This window comes from Rhinatrema bivittatum, chromosome 4 (genome assembly GCF_901001135.1).
Source record: "Rhinatrema bivittatum chromosome 4, aRhiBiv1.1, whole genome shotgun sequence".
In the NCBI taxonomy this organism is placed as follows: domain Eukaryota; kingdom Metazoa; phylum Chordata; class Amphibia; order Gymnophiona; family Rhinatrematidae; genus Rhinatrema; species Rhinatrema bivittatum.
Window position 1 is genome coordinate 19789126 of NC_042618.1, and position 22817 is coordinate 19811942.

Sequence of the window (22817 nt, forward strand, 5' to 3'; positions counted from 1 at the left end):
AATTTGACCCCGAAAAGGTTATCTGGGAGACAGGGTAGGTTGGCGAGCTTCTCATGAACATCCTCACAGATGGCGCTGGCTCGCAGTCACGAGAGATGTCTGGACACAATAGCATTGACTGTGGATTTGGCCGAAGTCTCAAACCCTTCATATACTGTTCGCAGGAGATGCCTCAATCCCTCCTCCAAATTATGAAATTGCTCAGGACGACGATGGTCTGGGGACACTTCCTGAAGCAAGGACTTCAAAGATTGTAGGCACTCATACAAATATTGCGTAATATAAAATTGGTGTTGCTGGATCTTCACATTCAGCATCCCAGATTGGAAAGCTTTCTTTCCAAAGTCATCTAAATACTTTGAATCTTTCCCAGGAGGAGTGTTCCGTCTTGTGAGAAGTTAATGGTCCTGCAAAAGGAGTTTCCCAGGCTCTAGTCATGACCACGTCTAGGACTTCATGAGAGGGCAAAGCCGTGGGCTCCGCAGGTGACAAATATTTTGAGGATGCCCAGGATGTCTGCTCTAGGGTCAGGGATTTTCCTCGTCTCAACATTGAGGCGTTGCCCCACTTTCTCCAGAAACTTAGAATAGGACAAGTCTTCCGGAGATCGGCTCAGGTTGTTCCTCTGCTGGATCAGAGGGGTATCCTGGGGAGGATCCTGGTGACATGGATGGCTGAGGGAAAAATCCCCAGAAGGAGTTGGTAGAGGTTGGCCAGGAGAAGGCACCGAACTGAGGCTGTCTTGTGGTGACGGGGGAGGGGGGGGGGGGCTTCTAGCGATGTTTCTGCTGGGTGTCTCCCCTGCTGCTCCATAGTGGCAATGAACTGACACAGGATAAGGGAAATCTGGGACATCACCTGCGAGGCCAAGGTGTCTTGAGGGGTTGGCGGAGGCCATCTGTGTGGATCAGTGGGTGGTGGTCCAGGATCCCTACACCGACCACTAGGGGGTATCGCAGCCAGTAGTATGTCTGTGTTTGGACCTCTGAGTGAAGGGGGGATTGTGGAGGGCCCCTTGTGCCTCTTTTGTAAAGGCTCTTGAAGGCCTGATCTCCTTTTATGTTGGGAGGCAATGGACAGGCCAGAGTACACCCTGGATGAAGTCAAGGAAGCATGAGAGGCGGCTGGTGAAGAGGGTACCACGTCTGAATCCATGACTAGGAGAGGGGAAGGTTCTCTGGGTCTTGTGTCCTGAAGAGTGCTTCTTGGGAGTCTTTGCACTGTGTGCATCGATGGCGTCGTTGTCGACTTGCTTCGATGTGTGAATGTTTTGTGCTTATGCTTTGATCCCGAAGCAAGTGGTTGGCTCCCTGTGTCGGGGCCCCGATGCTACTCGGCACAGATGTCTATGGCACCGTCGACGCATCTCCTGCATCGTGCGTCGGCGCCGTTGTCACTCACTTCGGTGCCAGCCTGGACGAACCATGAGGCCCTACCGAGGAGGCTCTGCGCTGCATCGACTCCTTGAGACCTGGGGAGGACAGAGTCTACTCTTTCGAAGGGGCGTACGAGCCCAATGCTGCTTCTTGCAGTTTTATTTTGGCAGCCCTCTGCTGCTGGGCTCGGGCGTCATGCGTCCACAGTCCCTACAGGCTCCCCTGGTCGTGGTCCAGTCCAAGGCATATGTAACATTTCATGTGGCCGGTCACTGACATGGTTTTGCAGCATTGGCAAAATTTGAAGCCTGGTGGCTGCGGCATAATCGAAGGTGGTGGAAAAAAAAGGGATGAGGCAAAGATAGAATAACACCTTTTCTACAGATTTTGTTTTTAACTTTTTTTTTTTTTTTTTTTTTACTTCAGAGAAGTGTTCTGCTGAGGAGGAAAAGATCTGAGTGCAGTCAGGTGTGCGGAAAAAAAACAGACTGAGGAGGATGAGGGAAGCAGGGGAGGATCCAAGCAGGCACACTACACTGAAAGACTGTGTTCTAAGAGAGCTCCATCACCTAGCCACCCAGAGGACGTCCCAGACAGCATGACTAATTCATGCTGCTTATCTAAGGAAAAACAATGTCCCAAAGCTGAACGGTTCCCATATTTACAAGTAAGCCTGTTCATGTCACAGTCTATTATTCTTTACTAATAGCCTTTTCTGGTGTAGTTTTAATTTTCTGGACCTTTGCAGAAGGTTTGGCACCAGTACTTCCCTGTGTACCTGTCTTTGGACTTATCTTTGGGGATGGTTTGGTTTGATTTGGGCCAGTAGAAGCAGGCAGTTGAATTCAAGTTTGGGTTCCCAGGGACAATTATCTGAATATTGCCTGTACAATGGAGGTTGGTACCCAGGGTCAGCTCTGTATTGCTGGGGGGCATATTCCCTAGGCGAAGATCATACATTGGTGAGGGTTTCATTTAAGATGTACCCCCTTCCTTGCAGTTTAATCTCCTGGGGCGGATCTCTAGACTTCCTGGGCTATCGGTCATACACCTCTAGCTTCACACCTTGCCACTGATCTCACCTTCTGGGTTGATTATGTCCCCTAGATCCTGGTTCCTCTTCGGGACCATTGCCATGGGAACGACCCAAAGGATCAAGGCGAAAATTACGAAATACTTCTGACAGTATCTGTTCTGTGTGTCCTGCTTTTTCTGCATCTGTGGCATATTCCTCGATTCTCCTGTTCATTTCTGCCACTAGGTGCAGAGACGCTATTATACTTCTCAGTATATCCCAAACCATCCCAAAACTTACTTGGGTAAAAATTAGGTAATTCTAAGTAAGAAAGATGTTAATAAGGAGTTCCCTTGAAGATTACTCTCTTTACCTTAGAATACCATATCACATAAGTCTAACACATCAGCTTTCCTTAGAATTGATGCTCAGTTAATTATATATGATATCTGAGCTACTCAATAACTCAGATACAGTCAAAGAATATGACTTATTTTACTGAGGCTGGTAGGCATGAGTATGAACTGGTAACATGACTACCTGGTGCGAAGGTAGTCACCTAGATAGGATTTTAGACAGTGCTGGGGAGAAGCCGGCTGTCGTGGTACATAGGAATATGTGGGAGATAGGTTCTGGAAGCCAAATTTGGGATCTTAGGTAGAAAGCTAAAATCCAGAACTCCCAGCAGGGTAGCATTCTCTGAAATGCACCCTGCTCCACGCGCAGGTCCCCAGAGGCAGGCAGAGCTCCGGAGTTTCAATGCGTGGATGAGACAGTGCAAGGAAGAGGGATTCAGTTTTGTAAGGAACTGGACAACCTTTTGGGGAAGGGGAAGTCTTTTCCAAACGGATGGGCTCCACCTTAACCAGGGTGGAACCAAGCTGCTGGTGCTAACCTTTAAAAAAGAGATAGAGCAGCTTTTAAACTAGAACTAAGGGGAAAGCAGACAGTTGCTCAGCAGTGCATAGTTCTGAGGGAGGTATCTTCAAAGGATACCAATGACGCATTAGAATTAGGGCATCCCAACAGTGAGGTTCCATTAATAAGAAAAGTAATCCAAGTGCCTGTAATTAAAAACTCACCTGAGCTAAAAGATTCCAATTTATGCCCATCAATTAGAAAGCAGAATGAAAATACAAACAAAAAACACACTTTGAAATGTTTGTATGCTAATGCCAGAAGTCTAAGAAGTAAAAAGGGAGAACTAGAATGTATAGCAATGAATGACTTAATTTATTTGACAACTTTTATATACCGACATTCGTGGGTACATCATATCGGTTTACAATGAACTAAGGGAAATACAGAGAACAGGGAGCAACAATTTGACTTAATTGGCTTAGTAAATTAATTAATTCAATTTAATTAAAAGTTAATTGGTTTAATTGAATTAGATAATTAAATTTAAATCAATAGTTAATTTTAGTAATTTAATTGATAATTTGACTTAATTGGCTCTGGGCAGGCGCACTTTTCGCATGCCGGCAGCCTGCGGGCACGCGATCCTTCAACACAGGGGCAATAACTGCTGTGTCAGAGGCCTCTGGCCCTGCCTCTGCCCCGCCCCCAGACCGCCCCTTTAGTAAAGCCCTGGGACTTACAGTGTCCCAGGGCTTTACACGTGTCTCCGGGCCTTTTTAAAATAGGCCCGGCGCACGTAACCTTCTTAAAATCCGGCCCTTAATTTTTAGGTACTTGTAGCCTGGATTGGCCACTCTTGGAAACAGGATGCTGGGCATGATGGACCCTTGGTCTGACCCAGTATGGCTTGTTCTTATGTAAAGTATTTAATTGATCGAGTCATATCATAGATACAGAAAAAATTAAAAGGCAAGATGGTTTCTTACCAATGAGTTAAAATTTGCCAGGATCTCGGGCATGCCATACTCTGGATTGTATAGCAGTCTCGAGTTTTCACACTGCACTGTATAAAGCAAATGTTTCTTACCTGTAACAGGTGTTCTCACAGGACAGCAGGATGTTAGTCCTCACATATGGGTGACATCACAGAATGGAGCCCAATCACGGAACACTTTTGTCAAAGTTTCTAGAACTTTGACTGGCACCTACTGGGCATGCCCAGAATGGCACTAACCCTGCAACCAGCAGGGGTCCCCCTTCAGTCTTCTTCAAAAGCTAAAGTGCCAAAAATTAAAATAAGAAACGTATTGAACCCAACACCGTCGGGTGGCAGGCAGATTTCGTGAGGACTAACATCCTGCTGTACTGTGAGAACACCTGTTACAGGTAAGCAACATTTGCTTTCTCACAGGACAAGCACGATGGTAGTCCTCGCATATGGGTGAGTACCGAGCTGAGGATGTCCGAACATGCACCAAATGTACCCAAAAACGTGCAACAGGCACAATAACTGGGGTGGAATTTGGTAGAGGGCATCCTGAACCCTAATGGGCAGGCGGAAGTGTGTTGGTACGTCAAGTTGTAAAAAGGTTGGGCAAGACAGATTGGCCGAAGATGGAATCTAGTCTTCCAGCCTTGTCTAGACAATAATGGGCTGTAAAGGTATGGAGAGAACTCCAGGTAGCAGCCCTACAGATATCAGGAAGCAGCACCGAACGAAGGTGCGCTACAGAAATTGCCATGGCCCTGACCGAGCGTGCTTTAACACGGTCTTGCAGTGGAATGCCTGCTTGCTAGCAAAAGGATATGCAGTCCGCTAACCAGGAGGAGAGAGTCTGCTTACCCACCGGTTGGCCCAATCTGAATGAAGCAAAGGAAACAAACAATTGAGTACTTTGTCTGTGGGCAGCTGTACAGTAGAATGTGAGAGCTTGTTTGCAGAGCCTGTTCTCCTGGATTGGAGTGGGGCCTGGGAAAGAAGGTGAGTAGTATAATGGATTGATTAATGTAAAATTCCGATACTACCTTAGGCAAGAATTTTGGGTGAGTGCGGAGCACTGACCAGTCATGCAGAAGTTTTGTGTAAGGCAGGTAGGTAACTAGGGCCTGTAACTCACTAACTCTGCGAGCTGATGTGATCGCTAAAAGAAAAATCACTTTCCATGTGAGATAGCGAAGATCATAGGATTGGAGAGGCTCGAATGGTTGTTTCATGAGCCAACCCAAAACCAGACTGAGGTCCCAAGAAGGGGTCGGAGGACGCAGTGGAGGCTTGCAGCCTTTCAGAAAACATGTTACGAGGGGTTGCAATGAAATAGGAACATCCCCGACACCTTTATGGAAGGCAGCTACTGCACTGACATGCATTCTGATAGAAGAAGTTTTGAGACCTGACTCTGACAAGTACCAGAGATAGTCTAAAAACTTTGTAGTAGAACAGGTAAAAGGATCAAGTGACAGTGAGGAACACCATGATTTAAACCTGTTCCATTTGTAAAGATAAGATTTTCTCGTGGAAGGTTTCCGTGAAGCAATCAGGACACGGGAAACTGGCTCCGAAAGGTTAAGAAGTTGCAGGATTAACCTTTCAAGATCCAGGCAGTCAGGGACAAGGCCTAAAGATTGGGGTGGCGTAGGCATCCGTCATTCTGAGTGATCAGAAGCGGGTCCTTCCCCAGAGGAATATGTCTGCGAATGGAGAGGTTCTGAAGAATCGGAAACCACACTTGACGTGGCCAGTGAGGTGCTATCAGGATCATGCTTACCTTGTCCTGACGTAGTTTCACAAGAGTCTTCGAGAGAAGTGGAAGTAGAGGGAATGCATATAGGAGACCGGTTGCCCATGAGAGGGAGAATGCATCTCTTGGCAGTGAGTGTTGGCTACAAGTGAGAGAGCAATAGTTCTCTACTTTGCGGTTTTGAGGTGACGCAAAGCGGTCTATATGAGGGTAGCCCCAACGGTGGAATATCGAGTCTGCTACTGCGGGGTTGAGAGACCACTCGTGCGGTCAAAAGGTGCGACTCAGCTTGTCTGCCAACACATTGTCCACTCCCGGCAAGTAGGTGGCCCTGAGGTACATTGAGTGGGACAGGGCCTCCGCCCATATCTGTGCAGCTTCCTGACACAGGAGATGGGAGTCCGTTCCTCCTTGTTTGTTGATGTACCACATGGCCACCTGGCTGTCCGTTTGAATCAGGATGACCTGGTTGGAGAGGCGATCCTGAAATACTCTGAGAGCATATCTGATTGCTCGTAGCTCCAGGAAATTGATCTGGTGTTTGGCTTCCTCTGGAGACCAGGACCCTTGAGTTTGTAAATTGGCAACGTGTGCTCCCCAGCCGATGTTGGAGGCATCTGTTGTAAGGGTTATTTGAGGATCTGGAGCTTGAAAAGGAAGGCCTTGAAGGAAGAAGAAGAACATGCCATACTGGATCAGACCAAGGGTCCATCAAGCCCAGCATCCTGTTTCTAACAGTGGCCAATCCAGGCCATAAGAACCTGGCAAGTACCCAAAAACTAAGTCTATTCCATGTTACCATTGCTAGTAATAGCGGTGGTTATTATCTAAGTCAACTTAATTAATAGCAGGTAATGGACTTCTCCTCCAAGAACTTATCCAATCCTTTTTTAAACACAGTTATACTAACTGCACTAACCACATCCTCTGGCAACAAATTCCAGAGTTTAATTGTGCGTTGAGTAAAAAAGAACTTTCTCCGATTAGTTTTAAATGTGCCACATGCTAACTTCATGGAGTGCCCCCTAGTCTTTCTATTATCCGAAAGAGTAAAAAACAGATTCACATCTACCTGTTCTAGACCTCTCATGATTTTAAACACCTCTATCATATCCCCCCTTAGCCGTCTCTTCTCCAAGCTGAAAAGTCCTAACCTCTTTAGTCTTTCCTCATAGGGGAGCTGTTCCATTCCCTGATTCTTCCACCAAGCTAGAGATAGACGAAGTGGGTTGGTTATGTGGACAACAGCTGATAGTAGTTGAAATGATTGAATCCACTGTGACCTTAGAGTCCACTGAAGGATCCTCATGGTGAGACAAGCCATGGGAGTGATGTGTACTGAGGACGCCATGTGTCCTAGCAGGACTAGAAAGTGACGTGCAGTGGAACATTGTCGAGACTGCAGCTGATGGGCAAGAGAGGAGATGAGAGCTCGTTCGAGAAAGAAATGCCTTCCCTTTGAAGGTGTCCAAGTCTGCTCCTATGAATGACAGGGTTTGCGATGGGACCAAGCTGGACTTTGGATAACTGATGAGAAACCCCAGAGAGATCAGGGTGTGCAAGGTGAGACGTAGGGACGTCAGAACAGCTTGCTGTGTGGGAGCCCTGATCAACCAATCGTTGAGGTAGGGGTAGACGTGGACACCTTGAGTTTTGAGGAACGCTACTACTACTACGAGGCACTTGGTGAAGACTCGTGGAGCAGAGGCTAGACCGAATGGTAGCACTCAATATTGGTAGTGCTTTGGGCCTACGAGGAATCGCAGAAGTTTGCGATGAGACGGAGTTATTGCGATGTGAGTGTAAGCGTCCTGGAGGTCTAGAGAACAGAGCCAGTCTCCCCTTTGTAGAAGGGGGAGGAGGGAACCCAAGGTCACCATCTTGAACTTTTCTCTTTGTAGGAACTTTTTTAAGGCCCGAAGATCTAGTATCGGGCGAAAGCCACCTGACTTTTTGGGGATTAGAAAATACAGAGAGTAAAATCCGAGGCCCTGTTCAGAGTAGGGCACTGGTTCTATTGCTCTGGACTGGAGGAGGAGGGAAACCTCCTGTTCCAGGAGCGGTGAATGGTCTGATGTTCCCCATGTCAGTCGAGGTGGGGAGTCCGGTGGAATGGCAAGAAAGTTGAGATGATAACCTTGAGTTATTATGGCAAGAACCCACTGGTTTGTGGTGACTGAGTGCCAGATGTGGCACAAACGACCTCCCACTGGTACATGCCTTAGTGGAGTCTGAATGCTGCTCTCTAGAAAAGAGTCAAAAACCAGATGCTGGACCTGGTTGAGGAGTTGTTTGCGGCTTTTGCCTGCGAGGTTGCCTGGACTGGCCTTTCTGGTAAGGTTTAGTAGAGTGACCTTTGGACGGAGGAGGATAAGATTTCCTCTGGCGGTAAAAGGATTTCTTGGGCTCCTTTCTGAATGTTTGCTTAGCAGGATATTCAGAAGGTATCAAGGAGAGTTGGCGAAGAATCTCATGGTGATCCTTGAGTTGTGCCACTGCCTTTTGTACTTGCTCACCAAAAAGATTATCGCCAGTGCAAGGCAAATCAGATATTCTATCCTGGACCTCAGGCCATAGGTCTGACGATTTTAGCCAGGCCCACTGCCTTGCAGAAATGGCTGCTGCCGAAACCCTGGAAGCGGTGTCAAAAATGTCATAGGCAGATCGTATTTCATGCTTGCCCGCTTCTAAATCCTTTTGAGCCAGGGCGAGTAATTGGTCTTGAGACTGTTGAGGTAGGGACTCAGCAAAGTCCTGTATTTGTTTAAAGAGGACCTTGTTGTACTGGGTCATATAAAACTGATAAGAGGCGATGCGGGATATAAAGTATTTTTGTTCCTTTCCTGGAGGGTAGGAAGAATGAGGCTTGGATCTTCGGGCTGACTCAACAACCACTGAATGGTGGTCCAATTGGGACTTCTGGAAACCAGGAGGTGACTGGACTAGGTATGTGGTGTCAGCTTTCTTTTCAGAAGATCCAGGAGGACATCATGGATGGGAATAGATGTTAGTTCTTTAGCAGCATCTAAGAATTGAAGAAGCTCCATCATCTGATGTCTATCATCTTGTTCTGTCTGAAGTTGAAAAGGAACCACTTCAGACATTTCCTTCACAAAATTAATGAAGGACAAATCCTCTGGCGGAGAACGCTTCCTGCTTTCAGCAGGAGAGGGTGGCGATGGCACGTCATCGGTATCCTGGGATGAATCATCAGTCCAGGTATCGTAGGGATCATCTCCAGCACCCCCAGTATCCTTGGAGGGACGAAAAGCTGGTATACCTGAAGGTCCCGGGCGAGGCACCAAAGGCATCACCGGTGGCACCGAGAGCATCGATGGATGGGTCGGTGGCACAGATGGAAACAAAGATGCAATCGGTGAAACCAATGATCTAGGCATCGGAAGGACTCCTGATGGCGGAAGGAACGGTGTTTCTCCTTCTGTCGATGAAAGCGGAATCGGAGAGGAAGGCACTGGGTCCATCGGTGTCATCGGATCCATTGGAGGAGAAGCAGCAATCAGCGCTTCCATTCTCGTGAGTAACGGTGCTAGTGCTGCAGGAATGGGATCGGTTACTGGTTCAGGCATCGGTACCGGTATCAGCTATGGAACCTTGAAGCCTTGCATCGCCCTGCCGATGGCCTCCTGAATCATCTGATCCAGTTCCTCCCGGAAACATGGAGCATGGAGTCCTGATGCTGGAGGATGAGGAGGAGGCGGCGGAGGCTTGGCCGGAGGGACAACCGTTGGAGGTGGAATCGCGGCTCCTATCACCGGTTCCGGTGAAGGTTGCCTCGGTGACCCTGAACCAGATAGGGACAGTGCCTTTCCTGGTCGGGATTCTTCGATGGCGGTTCAGACAATGACGACATCGAGGCCTTGCCTGTGTCAACGGTCTGAGACATGCGATGTCGATGCTTTTCTTGACGCTCTCCTCTGTCCTTTTCCTGAGGAGGAACAGAGGGTGTTGATGGCCGTGGAGTCATCGATGCTGGTCGGACACCGGCCGGTGCCCAATGATGGTGCGATGTAGACTGTGTCAGTTCAGACGACGTCGATGCTATAGACGGCGTCTGGGTTTTTGATCTAAAGAGAAGTTCCATTTTCTCCATTCTAGCCTTGCGACCTTTAGGTGTCATAAGGGCACATTTGGTGCAAGTAAGGATATCATGCTCGCTACCCAGACACATTAAACATACCTGGTGAGGGTCAGTAATGGACATTGTACGGTGCAGTCCAGGCATCGACGGAACCCTGTCATAGCCTGTGAAAAAATTTAGCCGTGGTGCGGTCGATGGCCAATAGGTCATGAGGGCCAAAAACGACAGGAATCGACCGGAATTGGGTAAAAAACTTACCGGAGCACCACGTGCATAAAAATGAAAGAGGGGGACCCCTGTGGGGTAGAAAGTTGAATAGTAATTCCGTGAGGAAATTTCCTGTCAGGAATCTCTGTGGAGCTCCTTAACCCGCGTGGCTACTGCTGTGTGGAAAAAAGACGACTGAAGGGGATCCCTGCTGGTTGCAGGGTTAGTGCCATCCTGGGCATGCCCAGTAGGTGCCAGTCAAAGTTCTAGAAATTTTGACAAAAATGTTCCGTGATTGGGCTCCATCCTGTGAGGTCACCCATATGTGAGGACTACCATCCTGCTTGTCCTGTGAGAAATACTCTTTCTTGACCACCATTCATGGACTCATGGTCCAAAAATGTAAGAACTGACTTTCTTTCAAGTCACACTATCTCAGGGGCACCTGGCCTCATGCATTTTAATTACTAAAAAGTACATATATAAGTCAGGTTACATGGCCAGGAGAATTTAACTATACAAATTCTTTGATCTTAGATATAAGTTTACATCATATTTGCTTCGTCAAGCCATCTTGGTGTTTTGATTTGTTTCTACCGCCATTAATCTATTTTATTGGCAGAAGAGCACCTGATTGCATATTTCTAACTTCAATAAATAAGTAAAGAAATGTCAAAATGACATAGGCAATCTAGCATCTAATACTCCTAATGACCAGATACGTGAAATACTATGTACTGATTTCAAAAGTCAAGAGACATCATTTATCTAGAGTTCTGTGCCAATTAAGACCCAAACTCTGGGAGCGTTGCCAGGTTAGAATACATCAATACTGAAGGTCATTCCCTGTTCCTTATCTTAAAAGCACTGGCTATCTTCCCAATTCTAACAGCTGCAGGTGGTCCATGGAAGAGATAAGGAAAGAAGAGAAAAAAAATAAAAATAGAAACAGCAGCACAGTACAAGTTATGTTAGAGGTTCAGAATGATTCAGAGGTTACTGATTTTCATACTTCTGTGTTTTAGAGGCACAGGGGATCTAGACACCATGTCAGGAGACTTTGCTGAAGCTGTCAGATGCCAAGGACATTTGATATACCCAGGCATGCTGTTTCGAGAGGGGATTTACAAAGATGGAAAAGGGGGATTTAAAAATATTCCACTGGAAATATGATAGTTACTCAATACAAAAGTACACAGAGGAGAGCAGACTGACTCAACTAGCACCTTTGTATTAACAAAAATCAGTAGACAGTAAAAAACCCAAAACCAAAACAAAAAAAAAACCAACCCAGCAGCAATACAAACAAACAACCAGTGGCATAACAATATTTAAATATTTGGCATACAAGAGACAAGCAAAAAGAATAAGTTTTCAAGTTAAAGACTTGTGTTGCTCCTTGATCATTGCACTTATGATCACCACAACAAAGAATTTTCAAAGCCATTTCCGCATATAAAACAATGATTTATACATAAAAATGGAGCATTTCTAAATTGCCTACACTATCTCTAGGTAAAAGTACTTGCATAGTGCCAGTATACAAGTACCTCTTTTATGCATAGAGTGTGAAGGTGCTTCTAAGGGAGAAGTCTAGGCAAGTGGAGGACTTAAGGGTGTACACAATCACTTGATGCATAATTTTGCAGGAAAAAAGCACCCACACAAATAGCAGGTGCAGGTCTGTGAGCATACGTTTTATAAACCAACTTTCAAAGGAAATTTTTTCCCGCTAGGTAAATAAAAATACCTATAGACTTTATACTTTTATGCACAATTTGAAAGTTGTTCTCCACAAGACTAAACTAGTTAAACTGAAAGACCAAAGGAACTCAAGGAAAACTGCCAAGCCAAAAAAAAAAAAAGACAGACAAGAAACCAAGATTCTCCTATATGGTTTAAGTTTACCATGTTTAGCTCGTTCTGCAGCTGCTTATTCAGGTTATGCGATTCTTCCAACTGAGCCTCCAGAGATGATATTTTTCCTTCTTTTGCTTCTAGCGTTTTTGTTAGTGTCGATTTAATGTTACTCTCTAGAATCTTGTATTTTCTATAAGAAAAGATAGAACAGCATTCATACTTTCTCAGTATCTGAGTACTGAGCTGATCACGTAATTAGAATTCACTTCAATACACCAAGATAGTTTTAAAAAAATACCCAGTGAAAAAAGATCACTAGAAAAAGATATTTACAAAGGTACTCCAGATAGGAAATCGAGCTGATTAAAAATGACAGAATTAAACAAACAGAAGAATTGTATATTTGTTTGAGATGATGATATATTGTCTCACTTGTCAGTGATGCTGTTTTCATCAGTTAGCAGCAGTTCCTTGTTCAAACCAATCTTCTCCAGCTCCAGGCTCAGTTTGTCAAGCTCATCAGACATCTGCTGGCTCTTTAACTTCTCATGAATCAAATCCTGTAATAATACTACATCATGTACCATCAGATACAAAATAAAAAAGAATACCAAACAGAATCTCCCAAACCATTTTAGGGGCAATTTTCATGAATCCACCTAGATGCAAAGTACATGGACATTTTGTATCCACATATCTTGTAGCTAATTCTCAAAGAGAATTTTCTCTTTGATAATTAGCTAAAGGTACATGGGCACAAAATATCTTTGTGCTTGCCACCTTCCATTTCTGTGGGCAGAAGAATGGGGGTAAATTACACATGCAGATTTGAAAATTCAATTCCACTCATGAAGTTTATTCCTTGCACTTAAATGTGCTCCAGGAAACACCACTTTTTAGTTCAGCTAAAAGCATGCATATTGTGAAAGATTGCATGCATATTTTCGAGGCTATATAACTGCAATTTTCACTCCAATGGAGCCAATTAGGTACCTCCTAGCTACTCAGCTAAATCCCTTTAAAATTGTCCTCCTTGTGCACTACAGTAAAACTCAATATAGAGATGGCTTTACAGCTGATCTCTATGAAGTCAGATGCACAGTGCTATAAGCCCTACACTAGAGGAGAAAGGATATAGTCTTCTAATGGATGGCTTATGAAAATAAAATAAGGTGTTCTATGTAATCCTATTGAACAAAATGTATGATTCATGACCTCCACATACAAAGGTGGCCAACATAAAAAAATTGTTACAGCATGAAAATCAGCCCTCTTTACTGCTGAAGATCCATGTAAAGAAGCTTAGAGTTTATTTATTTAAAAATGTTTATATACTGCTTTTACAACGTATGTTGGCCAAAACAGTTTACAGGTTAAAACATACAAAATTTAAAAATGAGAAACATAAGACTTATAGGCAGCGAAACAGTAGTAACAAACATATACAAACATTGTGCCAGGAGATCTGAGAGTTATCAGTACGAATGTGGGTTAGTGCTATGTAAACTCTAAGATGACAATATTAAGTAGCAGCGAATGATTTAAAGGCTATTGAGAAAAGTGAATTGGGACTTTCGGTCAGATGCAGCTGTAAGGAAGCCACCTGCACTCGCTCCAGCTGCGATCCACATTCATCCTAACAAATATTCGATTTCATCGCTGCCAAACGCATGATGTCATTTGGTAAAGGAAAATTAGTTCTTACCTGTTAATTTTCGTTCCTGTAGTACCAGTCCAGACAGTGGGTTGAGCCTCCTTTCCAGCAGGTGGAGACAGACTAAAACTTGAAGGATGCCCTATATCAGGACAGAGCCTATCCTCTACCCCTTCAGTATAACGTATGTCAAAGCATAAACAACAAACCCAAGAATAGGATCAAGCAAGTAACTGTAAAGCTCAACGGAGCAAATATGGAATAATGTAGAAAAACATGGTATACCTATATGCTCTTGCATCAACTTGGTATAAGAAAATGACCAAGGCTTCCAGTGTAATTGCTCAGTAATCTTGCACAAAGAAATATATGAAAATCTGCAGACATGCAAGAAAACAAGCTTCGAGAGGCCAGAAGACAGACAGGGAAGGGCGTCTGGACTGATCTGTGGTACTACAGGAACGAAAATTAACAGGTAAGAACTAATTTTCCTTTCCTGTACGTACCCGGATTAGTCCAGATAGTGGGATGTACCAAAGCTTCCCTAAACTGGGTGGGACTGAGACAGTCCCGCTCGAAGCACTTGCCGCTCAAAGGAACCGAACACCAGAGCGTGTACATCCAGACGTTAGTGCCGAGCAAAAGTGTGCAGAGACGTCCAAGTGGCAGCCCTGCAAATCTCCTGCGGGGAGACAAACTGACTCTCCACCACGAAGTAGCCTGAGAACGCAGGGAATGGGCTTTCAGACCCTCAGGAAGCGGACGACCTTGATAAAGGTACGCCGAGGAAATGGCTTCTTTCAACCAACGCGCAATCGTGGTCTTAGAAGCCTGCTTACCCCGGTTGGGACCACTCCAAAGGACGAAGAGATGGTCCGATACGCGGAAGTCATTAGTGAACTGGAGATAATGAAGCAAGATTCGTTTGACATCCAGCCGACGGAGGTCGCCACCAGCCGTACCCGCGACCTCCTCCGGAGAGAACGTGGGGAGCTCTACCGACCGGTTGACGTGAAAAGCGGAGACAACCTTAGGTAAGAAGGAAGGAACCGTCCTGAGAGACACCCCGGAATCCGAAAAACGCAAGAAGGGCTCCAGACACGACAGCGCCTGAAGCTCGGAAATATGGCGAGCAGAGGAAATAGAGACCAGAAAGACAGTCTTTAGAGTAAGATCCTTGAGCATAGCGTGGTGAAGAGGCTCAAAGGGAGCCGCACAGAGAGCACGAAGGACTAGTTTGAGACTCCACGACGGACACGTGGCCCGAGAGGGGGGGCGAAGGTGTCTAACGCCCCTCAGGAAACTAATCACGTCAGGGTGAGCTGCTAAGGCATGACCGTCCACCTAACCCAGGAAAGAGCAGAGCGCAGAGATTAGAACGCGTAGAGAATTGAAGGAGAGGCCCTTAGAGAGACCCTTCTGAAGAAAAGAAAGAATCAAAGGAATCTAGGCGGAGCGCCCTGGGACACCCGCCTCCGTACACGCGGACTCAAAAACTTTCCAGATGCGCACATAGGCCAGAGAAGTCGATTGCTTCTGGGCTCGCAGCAGGGTGGAGATGACCTCCTCCCTATAACCTTTGCGCCTCAGGTGACGCCATTCAAAAGCCAGGCCGCAAGACAGAAGCGATCGGCCTGGTCGAAATATACAGGCCCCTGCCGGAGGAGACTAGGAAGATGACCGAGGCGCAGGGGCCCGTCCACCGCTAGATTAATGAGATCCGCGAACCGCGGCCTTCGCGGCCACTCGGGAGCGACGAGAAATCACTGGTCCCCGGTGGAGCTCTATTCTCCTGAGAACTTTCCCCACCAGTGGCCACGAGGGAAACACGTACAGAAGGACGTCCGCTGGCCAAGGTAGAGCCAGAGCATCTATGCCCTCTGCGCCTTGCTCCCTCCAGCGGCTGAAGAACCGATTGGCCTTCGCATTGCGCAGAGTCGCCATGAGGTCGAGGTGAGGAGGACCCCACCTGTCCACTATCAGAGCCATGGCCGCGTCCAAGAGCTCCCACTCTCCCGGATCGAGCGACTGCCGGCTGAGGAAATCGGCTTGAACATTGTCTTTTCCGGCGATGTGAGAGGCCGCAAGGCACTGTAGGTGACGCTCCGCCCAAGCGAGGAGACGGCTGGCTTCCAAGGCTACCAGGGGACTGCGAGTGCCCCCTTGGTAATTGATGTAGGCCACTGTGGTGGAGTTGTCGGACAGGACTCGTATCGCCTTGTCACGGATCAGGGGAAGGAACTCCTGAAGAGCCAGGCAGACCACCAAAGTTTCCAGTCGATTGATGTGCCAGCGCGACTGAGTCTGCGACCATGTTCCCTGGGTGGACTGAGAAAGGCAGACCGCACCCCAGTCCAACAGGCTGGCGTCCATGGTCACTATCGTCCACTGTGGAGCTTGAAGAGGCATCCCTTACAGAAGATGAGGAAGAGACAGCCACCACTGTAATTCGTTGGCAGTAGAACCCAAGAACGGAAGGACTACGTGGAACTGCTCCGACACGCTGCCAACAGGACAGCAAAGCTTTCTGTAACGGATGCATATGAGCAAAAGCCCAGGGGACAAGGTCGATGGTAGAAGCCATGGATCCCAGGACTTGGAGATAATCCCAGGCTGTCGGGGAAGGTAGGGCAATCAAAGTCTGGACCTGATCGATCAGCTTGAGGGCTCGCACCCGAGGTAAGAAAACCTTGCCTACTCTGGTGTCGAAGTGGGCTCCCAGAAATTCCAACTCCTGGGAGGGCTGAAGCTTGCTCTTGGAAAAGTTCACTATCCACCCGAGAGAGGCAAGGAGCTCCAAGACGCGATCCACCGCCCGCCGGCAAGAGGTCTCCGACTTGGCCCTGATGAGCCAATTGTCCAGATAGGGATGGACGAGAATCCCCTCCCGGCGCAAGGCCGCTGCTACTACTACCATGACCTTCGTGAAGGTGCGAGGAGCGGTCACGAGGCCGAAGGGGAGAGCTCGAAACTGGAAGTCCTGGTTGAGAATGTGGAATCGGAGATACTTCTGATAGTCACGGTGAAATGGAATATGAAAATAAGCTTCTGCGAGATCGAGGGAAGCAAGGAACTCTCCGGGGCAGACCGCCGCAATTACCACCCGCAGGGTTTCCATGTGGAAGTGGGGGATCTTGAGAGCCCGACTGACCCTCTTGAGGTCCAATATTGGGCGGAAGGACCCGTCCTTTTTGGGCACGGTGAAGTAAATAGAATACTGGCCGGCGCCAATTTCCCTTTCCGGGACCGGGACCACCTCTCCCAGATCCAGAAGCTTGGAGAGAGTCTGGACCATCGCGTCCCTCTTGGCCCGGCCGCAAGGCGAGAAAAGAAAGATCTGGAAGTTCCCTGACGAGGTCGAAAGCGTACCCGTCTCTGATAATGTCGAGGACCCACCTATCCAACGTGATCTTGACCCATTCCTCGAAGAACAGGGAGAGGCATCCGCCGAGGTAAGGAACCGAGGAATGGGTCGGCTGAACTTCATTGCGTGGCAGGTTTAGCGGTGGCACGCATGGGCTGGCCCTCGCGAAAGGGCCATCTGCCACAAAAGGACTGCGACCAGGACTGTGCACGAGAAGACCCCCCTCACAGAACCGCCCCACCCCCGAGAAGCGAAGCGACGCTGGCCCCTGAAGCGAGAGCGAGAGGCCGCGAAGGATCGGGAAGACTTAGGGCGGTCCTCTGGGAGCTTATGGACCTTGTTGTCAGCCAAGGAGTCCATAAGCTTCTCAAGATCCTTGCCAAAGAGCATCTTACCTTTGAAGGGCAGCGTGCCCAGCCGGGTCTTCGAGGACTGATCAGCCGACTAGTGGCGTAGCCAAAGGAGCCTCCGGGCCGCCACTGCCAAAACCATCGCCTTCGCCTGGACACGGACCAGATCGTAGAGGGCGTCCGATACATAAGCGGTTACTGCCTCCAGAAGTTAGACTTGTTCTGCCTCACCTGGCGGAAGCTCCCGGGCACAGAGTAACTGTTGGACCCACTGGAGGCCCACTCGCATCATGAGACTGCTACAGCAAGACGCCAGGACCCCGAGGGCCAGAACGTCGAAGATGCACTTCAGGTGAGCCTCCAGCTTATGATCTTGTGAATCCTTCAAGGCTGTGGAACCTTCCACCGGAATCGTGGTGTGCTTGGCCACTGCAGAAATATAAGAATCTACCGATGGATATCGCAGCAGCTCCAAGCCCTCCTCCGGGAGGGGATAGAGCTTATCCATCGCACGCCCCACCCGAAGTGCACCCTCAGGAGCATCCCATTCCCGCAGGATAAGGAGCTTAAGCATGGGGTGGAAGGGAAAGGCCGAGGCCGGAGCCCTCCCAGAACCGGGTTCATATCCTTAGGGAGTGAGGCCATGAGATTATCCACGGAGGGACTCTCCAGACCCAGCTCCTGCAAAACAAAAGGGAAGAGGGGCTCTAGGGTCATCCGCCTCTGGGGGGGGCATCCGCCGAATCCGAGGAAGCAGCGGGGTCCGAGGACACGGGAGACACCAGGGGGGGGAGGGGAGAGACCCCCGGGACCACCCGCACCCAAACTGGTCCCTGGGGCTCCGCGGCCGGTCCAGTGGTCAATGGCGCTGAACGAGGGAGTTTTTTGGGGGGGGGCAAGGGGGGGGCTTTCGTCCAGCTCACGCAGGCTAGCTAGATAAGATTTGTGCATGAGGAGGACGAAATCCGCTGAAAAAGGGACCCTGGATTTGGCGGGGGGGGGGGGGGGGGGGGGCGAGGGAAGGCCAGGACCCTTTCCCTGGGCACCCGCGGGGGCCAAATCGGGGGTTAAATAAAAAAAATCTGGCCCCCCAGCCCCAGGGAGCACTGAAATCAGCCCCGATGAAAAATCCAAGATGGCGGCCGTTCCCGGGCTCTGCCGACCCGGGAAAGGCCTAGCCATGCCGGGAGGAGTGGAGCCCCGGGCTAAATTTGCTTGTCCTGCCGAGGAGGGACCTTCCCCACCCGGCAGGCAAGCAGTGCAGAGGCCGGGCCGCAAACAACGCGAAGAGGGCAGCCCACAAGAAAGGCAGGCTGCCAGCTGGGACATAGCTAAGCCGCGGCTGAAGAAAAAAAGCTGAAAAAAAAAGCTTGATTGACAGCCTGCACAGCAGGAGAGCGCAGGCGGGAAACCTGCTGCCTTCTGCTTCTCTGGCTGCCGGTTCTAGCCCTACTCTGACCAGAAAAAAATAAAAAAGCTGGTCAACTGCTGCAAATAAGTTAGAGGTAGGTAAGTACCTGCAACTTATTGAAAGTTTGAAACTTTTAAACTCCTTTTTTTTTCTTTACTGAGCGCAGCAGCGGGTTAAAAACCCTCTCGGCAGCCAGAGGGGGAACAAGGCCCGGAGAGCGTCGTCCCCACACCTGGAAGCGTCCACTGACTCAGGACTATGCAGGGAACCCCCTCCTGCAAAAGGGGCAAAGCCCCCCTGAGCCGGGCAAGAGCTGGGAGACGGACGTCTCCCACACAAAAACAGTAAAAGCACTAAAAGAAGGCAAAATTTCCTTCATAGATTTTTTCCTTTGTTTCTAAAACAAGCGGGAATCAAAAGAACTACTTGCTTGAGCCGAAAATGAAAGAAGAGGCTGACTAGCCTACAGCAGAGAACCGAAGGGGAGATGCTGCACCTGCTGGAGACAGACGAATACTGAAGGGGTAGAGGATAGGCTCTGTCCTGATATAGGGCATCCTGCAAGTTTTAGTTTGTCTCCACCTGCTGGAAAGGAGGCTCAACCCACTGTCTGGACTGATCTGGGTACGTACAGGAAAGAGGCTTCCAAGCGTTCCATACCTTACCCTTTGGGCAGAAAAGAGCAGCAAGACCTCCAAAATGGGGAAAAAGATAGAGACAGCATAAGAACATAACATCATGCCCATACCGGGTCAGACCAAGGGTCCATCAAGCCCAGTATCCTGCCTCCAACAGTGGCCAATCCAGGCCATAACAACCTGACAAGTACCCCAAAACTAAGTCTATTCCATGTTACCATTGTTAATGGCAGTGGCTATTCTCTAAGTGAACTTAATAGCAGGTAATGGACTTCTCCTCCATGAACTTATCCAATCCTTTTTTAAACACAGCTATACTAACTGCAGTAATCACTTCCTCTGGCAACAAATTCCAGAGTTTAATTGTGCGTTGAGTAAAAAAGAACTTCCTCCGATTAGTTTTAAATGTGCCACATGCTAACTTCATGCAGTGCCCCCTAATGTTTCTATTATCCGAAAGAGTAAATAACTGATTCACATCTACCAGTTCTAGACCTCTCATGATTTTAAACACCTCTATCATATCCCCCCTCAGCCGTCTCTTCTTCAAGCTGAAAAGTCCTAACCTCTTTAGTTTTTCCTCATAGGGGAGCTGTTCCATTCCCCTTATTTTGGTTGCCCTTCTCTGTACCTTCTCCATCACAATTATATCTTTTTTGAGATGCGGCGACCAGAATTGTACACAGTATTCAAGGTGCGGTCTCACCATGGAGCGATACAGAGGCATTATGATATTTTCCGTTTTATTCACCATTCCCTTTCTAATAATTCCCAACATTCTGTTTGCTTTTTTGACTGCCACAGCACACTGAACCGACGATTTCAATATATTATCCACTATGACGCCTAGATCTCGTTTGGGTTGTAGCACCTAATATGGAACCCAACATTGTGTAACTATAGCATGGATTATTTTTCCCTATATGCATCACCTTGCATTTATCCACATTAAATTTCATCTGCCCAATTTTCCAGTCTCACAAGGTCTTCCTGCAATTAATACAATCTGCTTGTGATTTAACTGCTCTGAACAATTTTGTGTCATCTGCAAATTTGATTATCTCACTCGTCATATTTCTTTCCAGATCATTTATAAATATATTGAAAAGTAAGGGTCCAAATACAGATCCCTGAGGCACTCCACTGCCCACTTCCTTCCACTGAGAAAATTGTCCATTTAATCCTACTGTTTCCTGTCTTTTAGCCAGTTTGCAATCCTCGAAAGGACATCGCCACCTATCCCATGACTTTTTACTTTTCCTAGAAGCCTCTCATGAGGAACTTTGTCAAACGCCTTCTGAAAATCCAAATATACTACATCTACCGGTTCACCTTTATCCGCATGTTTAACTCCTTTAAAAAAGTGAAGCAGATTTGTGAGGCAAGACTTGCCTTGGGTAAAGCCATGCTGACTTTGTTCCATTAAACCATGAGTTTCTATATGTTCTGTGATTTTGATGTTTAGAACATTTTCCACTATTTTTCCTGGCACTGAGGTCAGGCTAACCGGTCTGTAGTTTCTCGGATCGCCCCTGGAGCCCTTTTAAAATATTGGGGTTACATTTGCTATCCTCCAGTCTTCCGGTACAATGGATGATTTTAATGATAGGTTACAAATTTTTACTAATAGGTCTGAGATTTCATTTTTTAGTTCCTTCAGAACTCTGGGGTGTATACCATCCGGTCCAGGTGATTTACTACTCTTCAGTTTGTCAATCATGTCTACCACATCTTCTAGGTTCACCGTGATTTGATTCAGTCCATCTGAATCATTACCCATGAAAACCTTCTCCAGTACGGGTACCTCCCGAACATCCTCTTCAGTAAACACCGAAGCAAAGAAATCATTTAATCTTTCTGCGATGGCCTTATCTTCTCTAAGAACCCCTTTAACCCCTCGATCATCTAATGGTCCAACTGACTCCCTCACAGGCTTTCTGCTTCGGATATATTTTAAAAGGTTTTTACTGTGAGTTTTTGCCTCTACGGCCAACTTCTTTTCAAATTCTCTCTTAGCCTGTCTTATCAATGTCTTACATTTAACTTGCCAATGTTTATGCTTTATCCTATTTTCTTCTGTTGGATACTTCTTCCAGTTTTTGAATGAAGATCTTTTGGCTAAAATAGCTTCTTTCACCTCCCCTTTTAACCATGCTGGTAATCGTTTTGCCTTCTTTCCACCTTTCTTAACGTGTGGAATACATCTGGACTGTGCTTCTAGAATGGCATTTTTTAACAATGACCACGCTTCTTGGACATTTTTTTTACTCTTGTAGCTGCTCCTTTCAGTTTTTTTCTAACAATTTTTCTCATTTTATCAAAGTTCCCCTTTTGAAAGTTTAGCACCGGAGCAGTGGATTTGCACACTGTTCCTCTTCCAGTCATTAAATCAAATTTGATCATATTATGATCACTATTGCCAAGCGGCCCCACCACCGTTACCTCTCTCACCAAGTCCTGTGCTCCACTGAGAATTAGGTCTAAAATTGCTCCCTCTCTCGTCGGTTCTTGAACCAATTGCTCCATAAAGCTATCATTTATTCCATCCAGGAACGTTATCTCTCTAGCATGTCCCGATGATAAATTTACCCAGTCAATATTGGGGTAATTGAAGTTTCCCATTATTACCGCACTACCAATTTGGTTAGCTTCCCTAAATTCTCTTAGCATTTCACTGTCCGTCTCACCATCTTGACCAGGTGGACGGTAGTATACTCCTATCACTATAGTCTTCCCCCGACACACAAGGGATTTCTACCCATAAAGATTCAATTTTGTATTTAGTCTCATGCAGGATGTTTATCCTGTTGGACTCTATGCCCTCCCGGACATAAAGCGCCACACCGCCTCCCAGGTGCTCCTCTCTGTCACTGCGATATAATTTGTACCCCGGTATAGCACTGTCCCATTGGTTATCCTCTTTCCACCATGTCTCTGAGATGCCAATTAAGTCTAGGTCATCATTCAATGCTATACATTCTTACTTCTTAGACTTCTGCCATTAGCACACAAACATTTCAAAGTTTGTTTTTTGTTTGTATTTTCATTCTGCTTTTTAATTGATAGGGATAAGTTAGAATTTTTTTAGCTCAGGTGAGTTTTTAGTTACAGGCACTTGGACTACTTTTCTTATTATTGGAACCTCCTGTCGGGATGCCCTAATTCTAATGCATCATTAGTATCCTTTGAAGATACCTCTCTCTGAAACATGCGCTGCTGAGCGACTGTCGGCTTTCCCCTTTGT

At 47.1% G+C, this 22817-nt stretch overlaps 1 protein-coding gene across 4 annotated transcripts in view; it reads right to left on the reverse strand.

Annotated features, from left to right (window-relative positions):
• Positions 1-22817, reverse strand: part of CCDC88C (coiled-coil domain containing 88C) — a 569522-nt gene that overhangs the window by 157729 nt on the left and 388976 nt on the right. For all 4 annotated transcript variants that reach the window (XR_003856192.1, XM_029597798.1, XM_029597797.1 and 1 more), the window contains exons 16-17: positions 12589-12716; positions 12205-12346 (exon numbers count right to left, since the gene is read on the reverse strand). Coding sequence is in view for 3 of the 4 variants with exons in the window: in XM_029597798.1 (XP_029453658.1) it covers positions 12205-12346; positions 12589-12716 (270 nt within the window). In the remaining variant the exon portion in view is untranslated. The remainder of the gene's footprint in view (positions 1-12204; positions 12347-12588; positions 12717-22817) is intronic.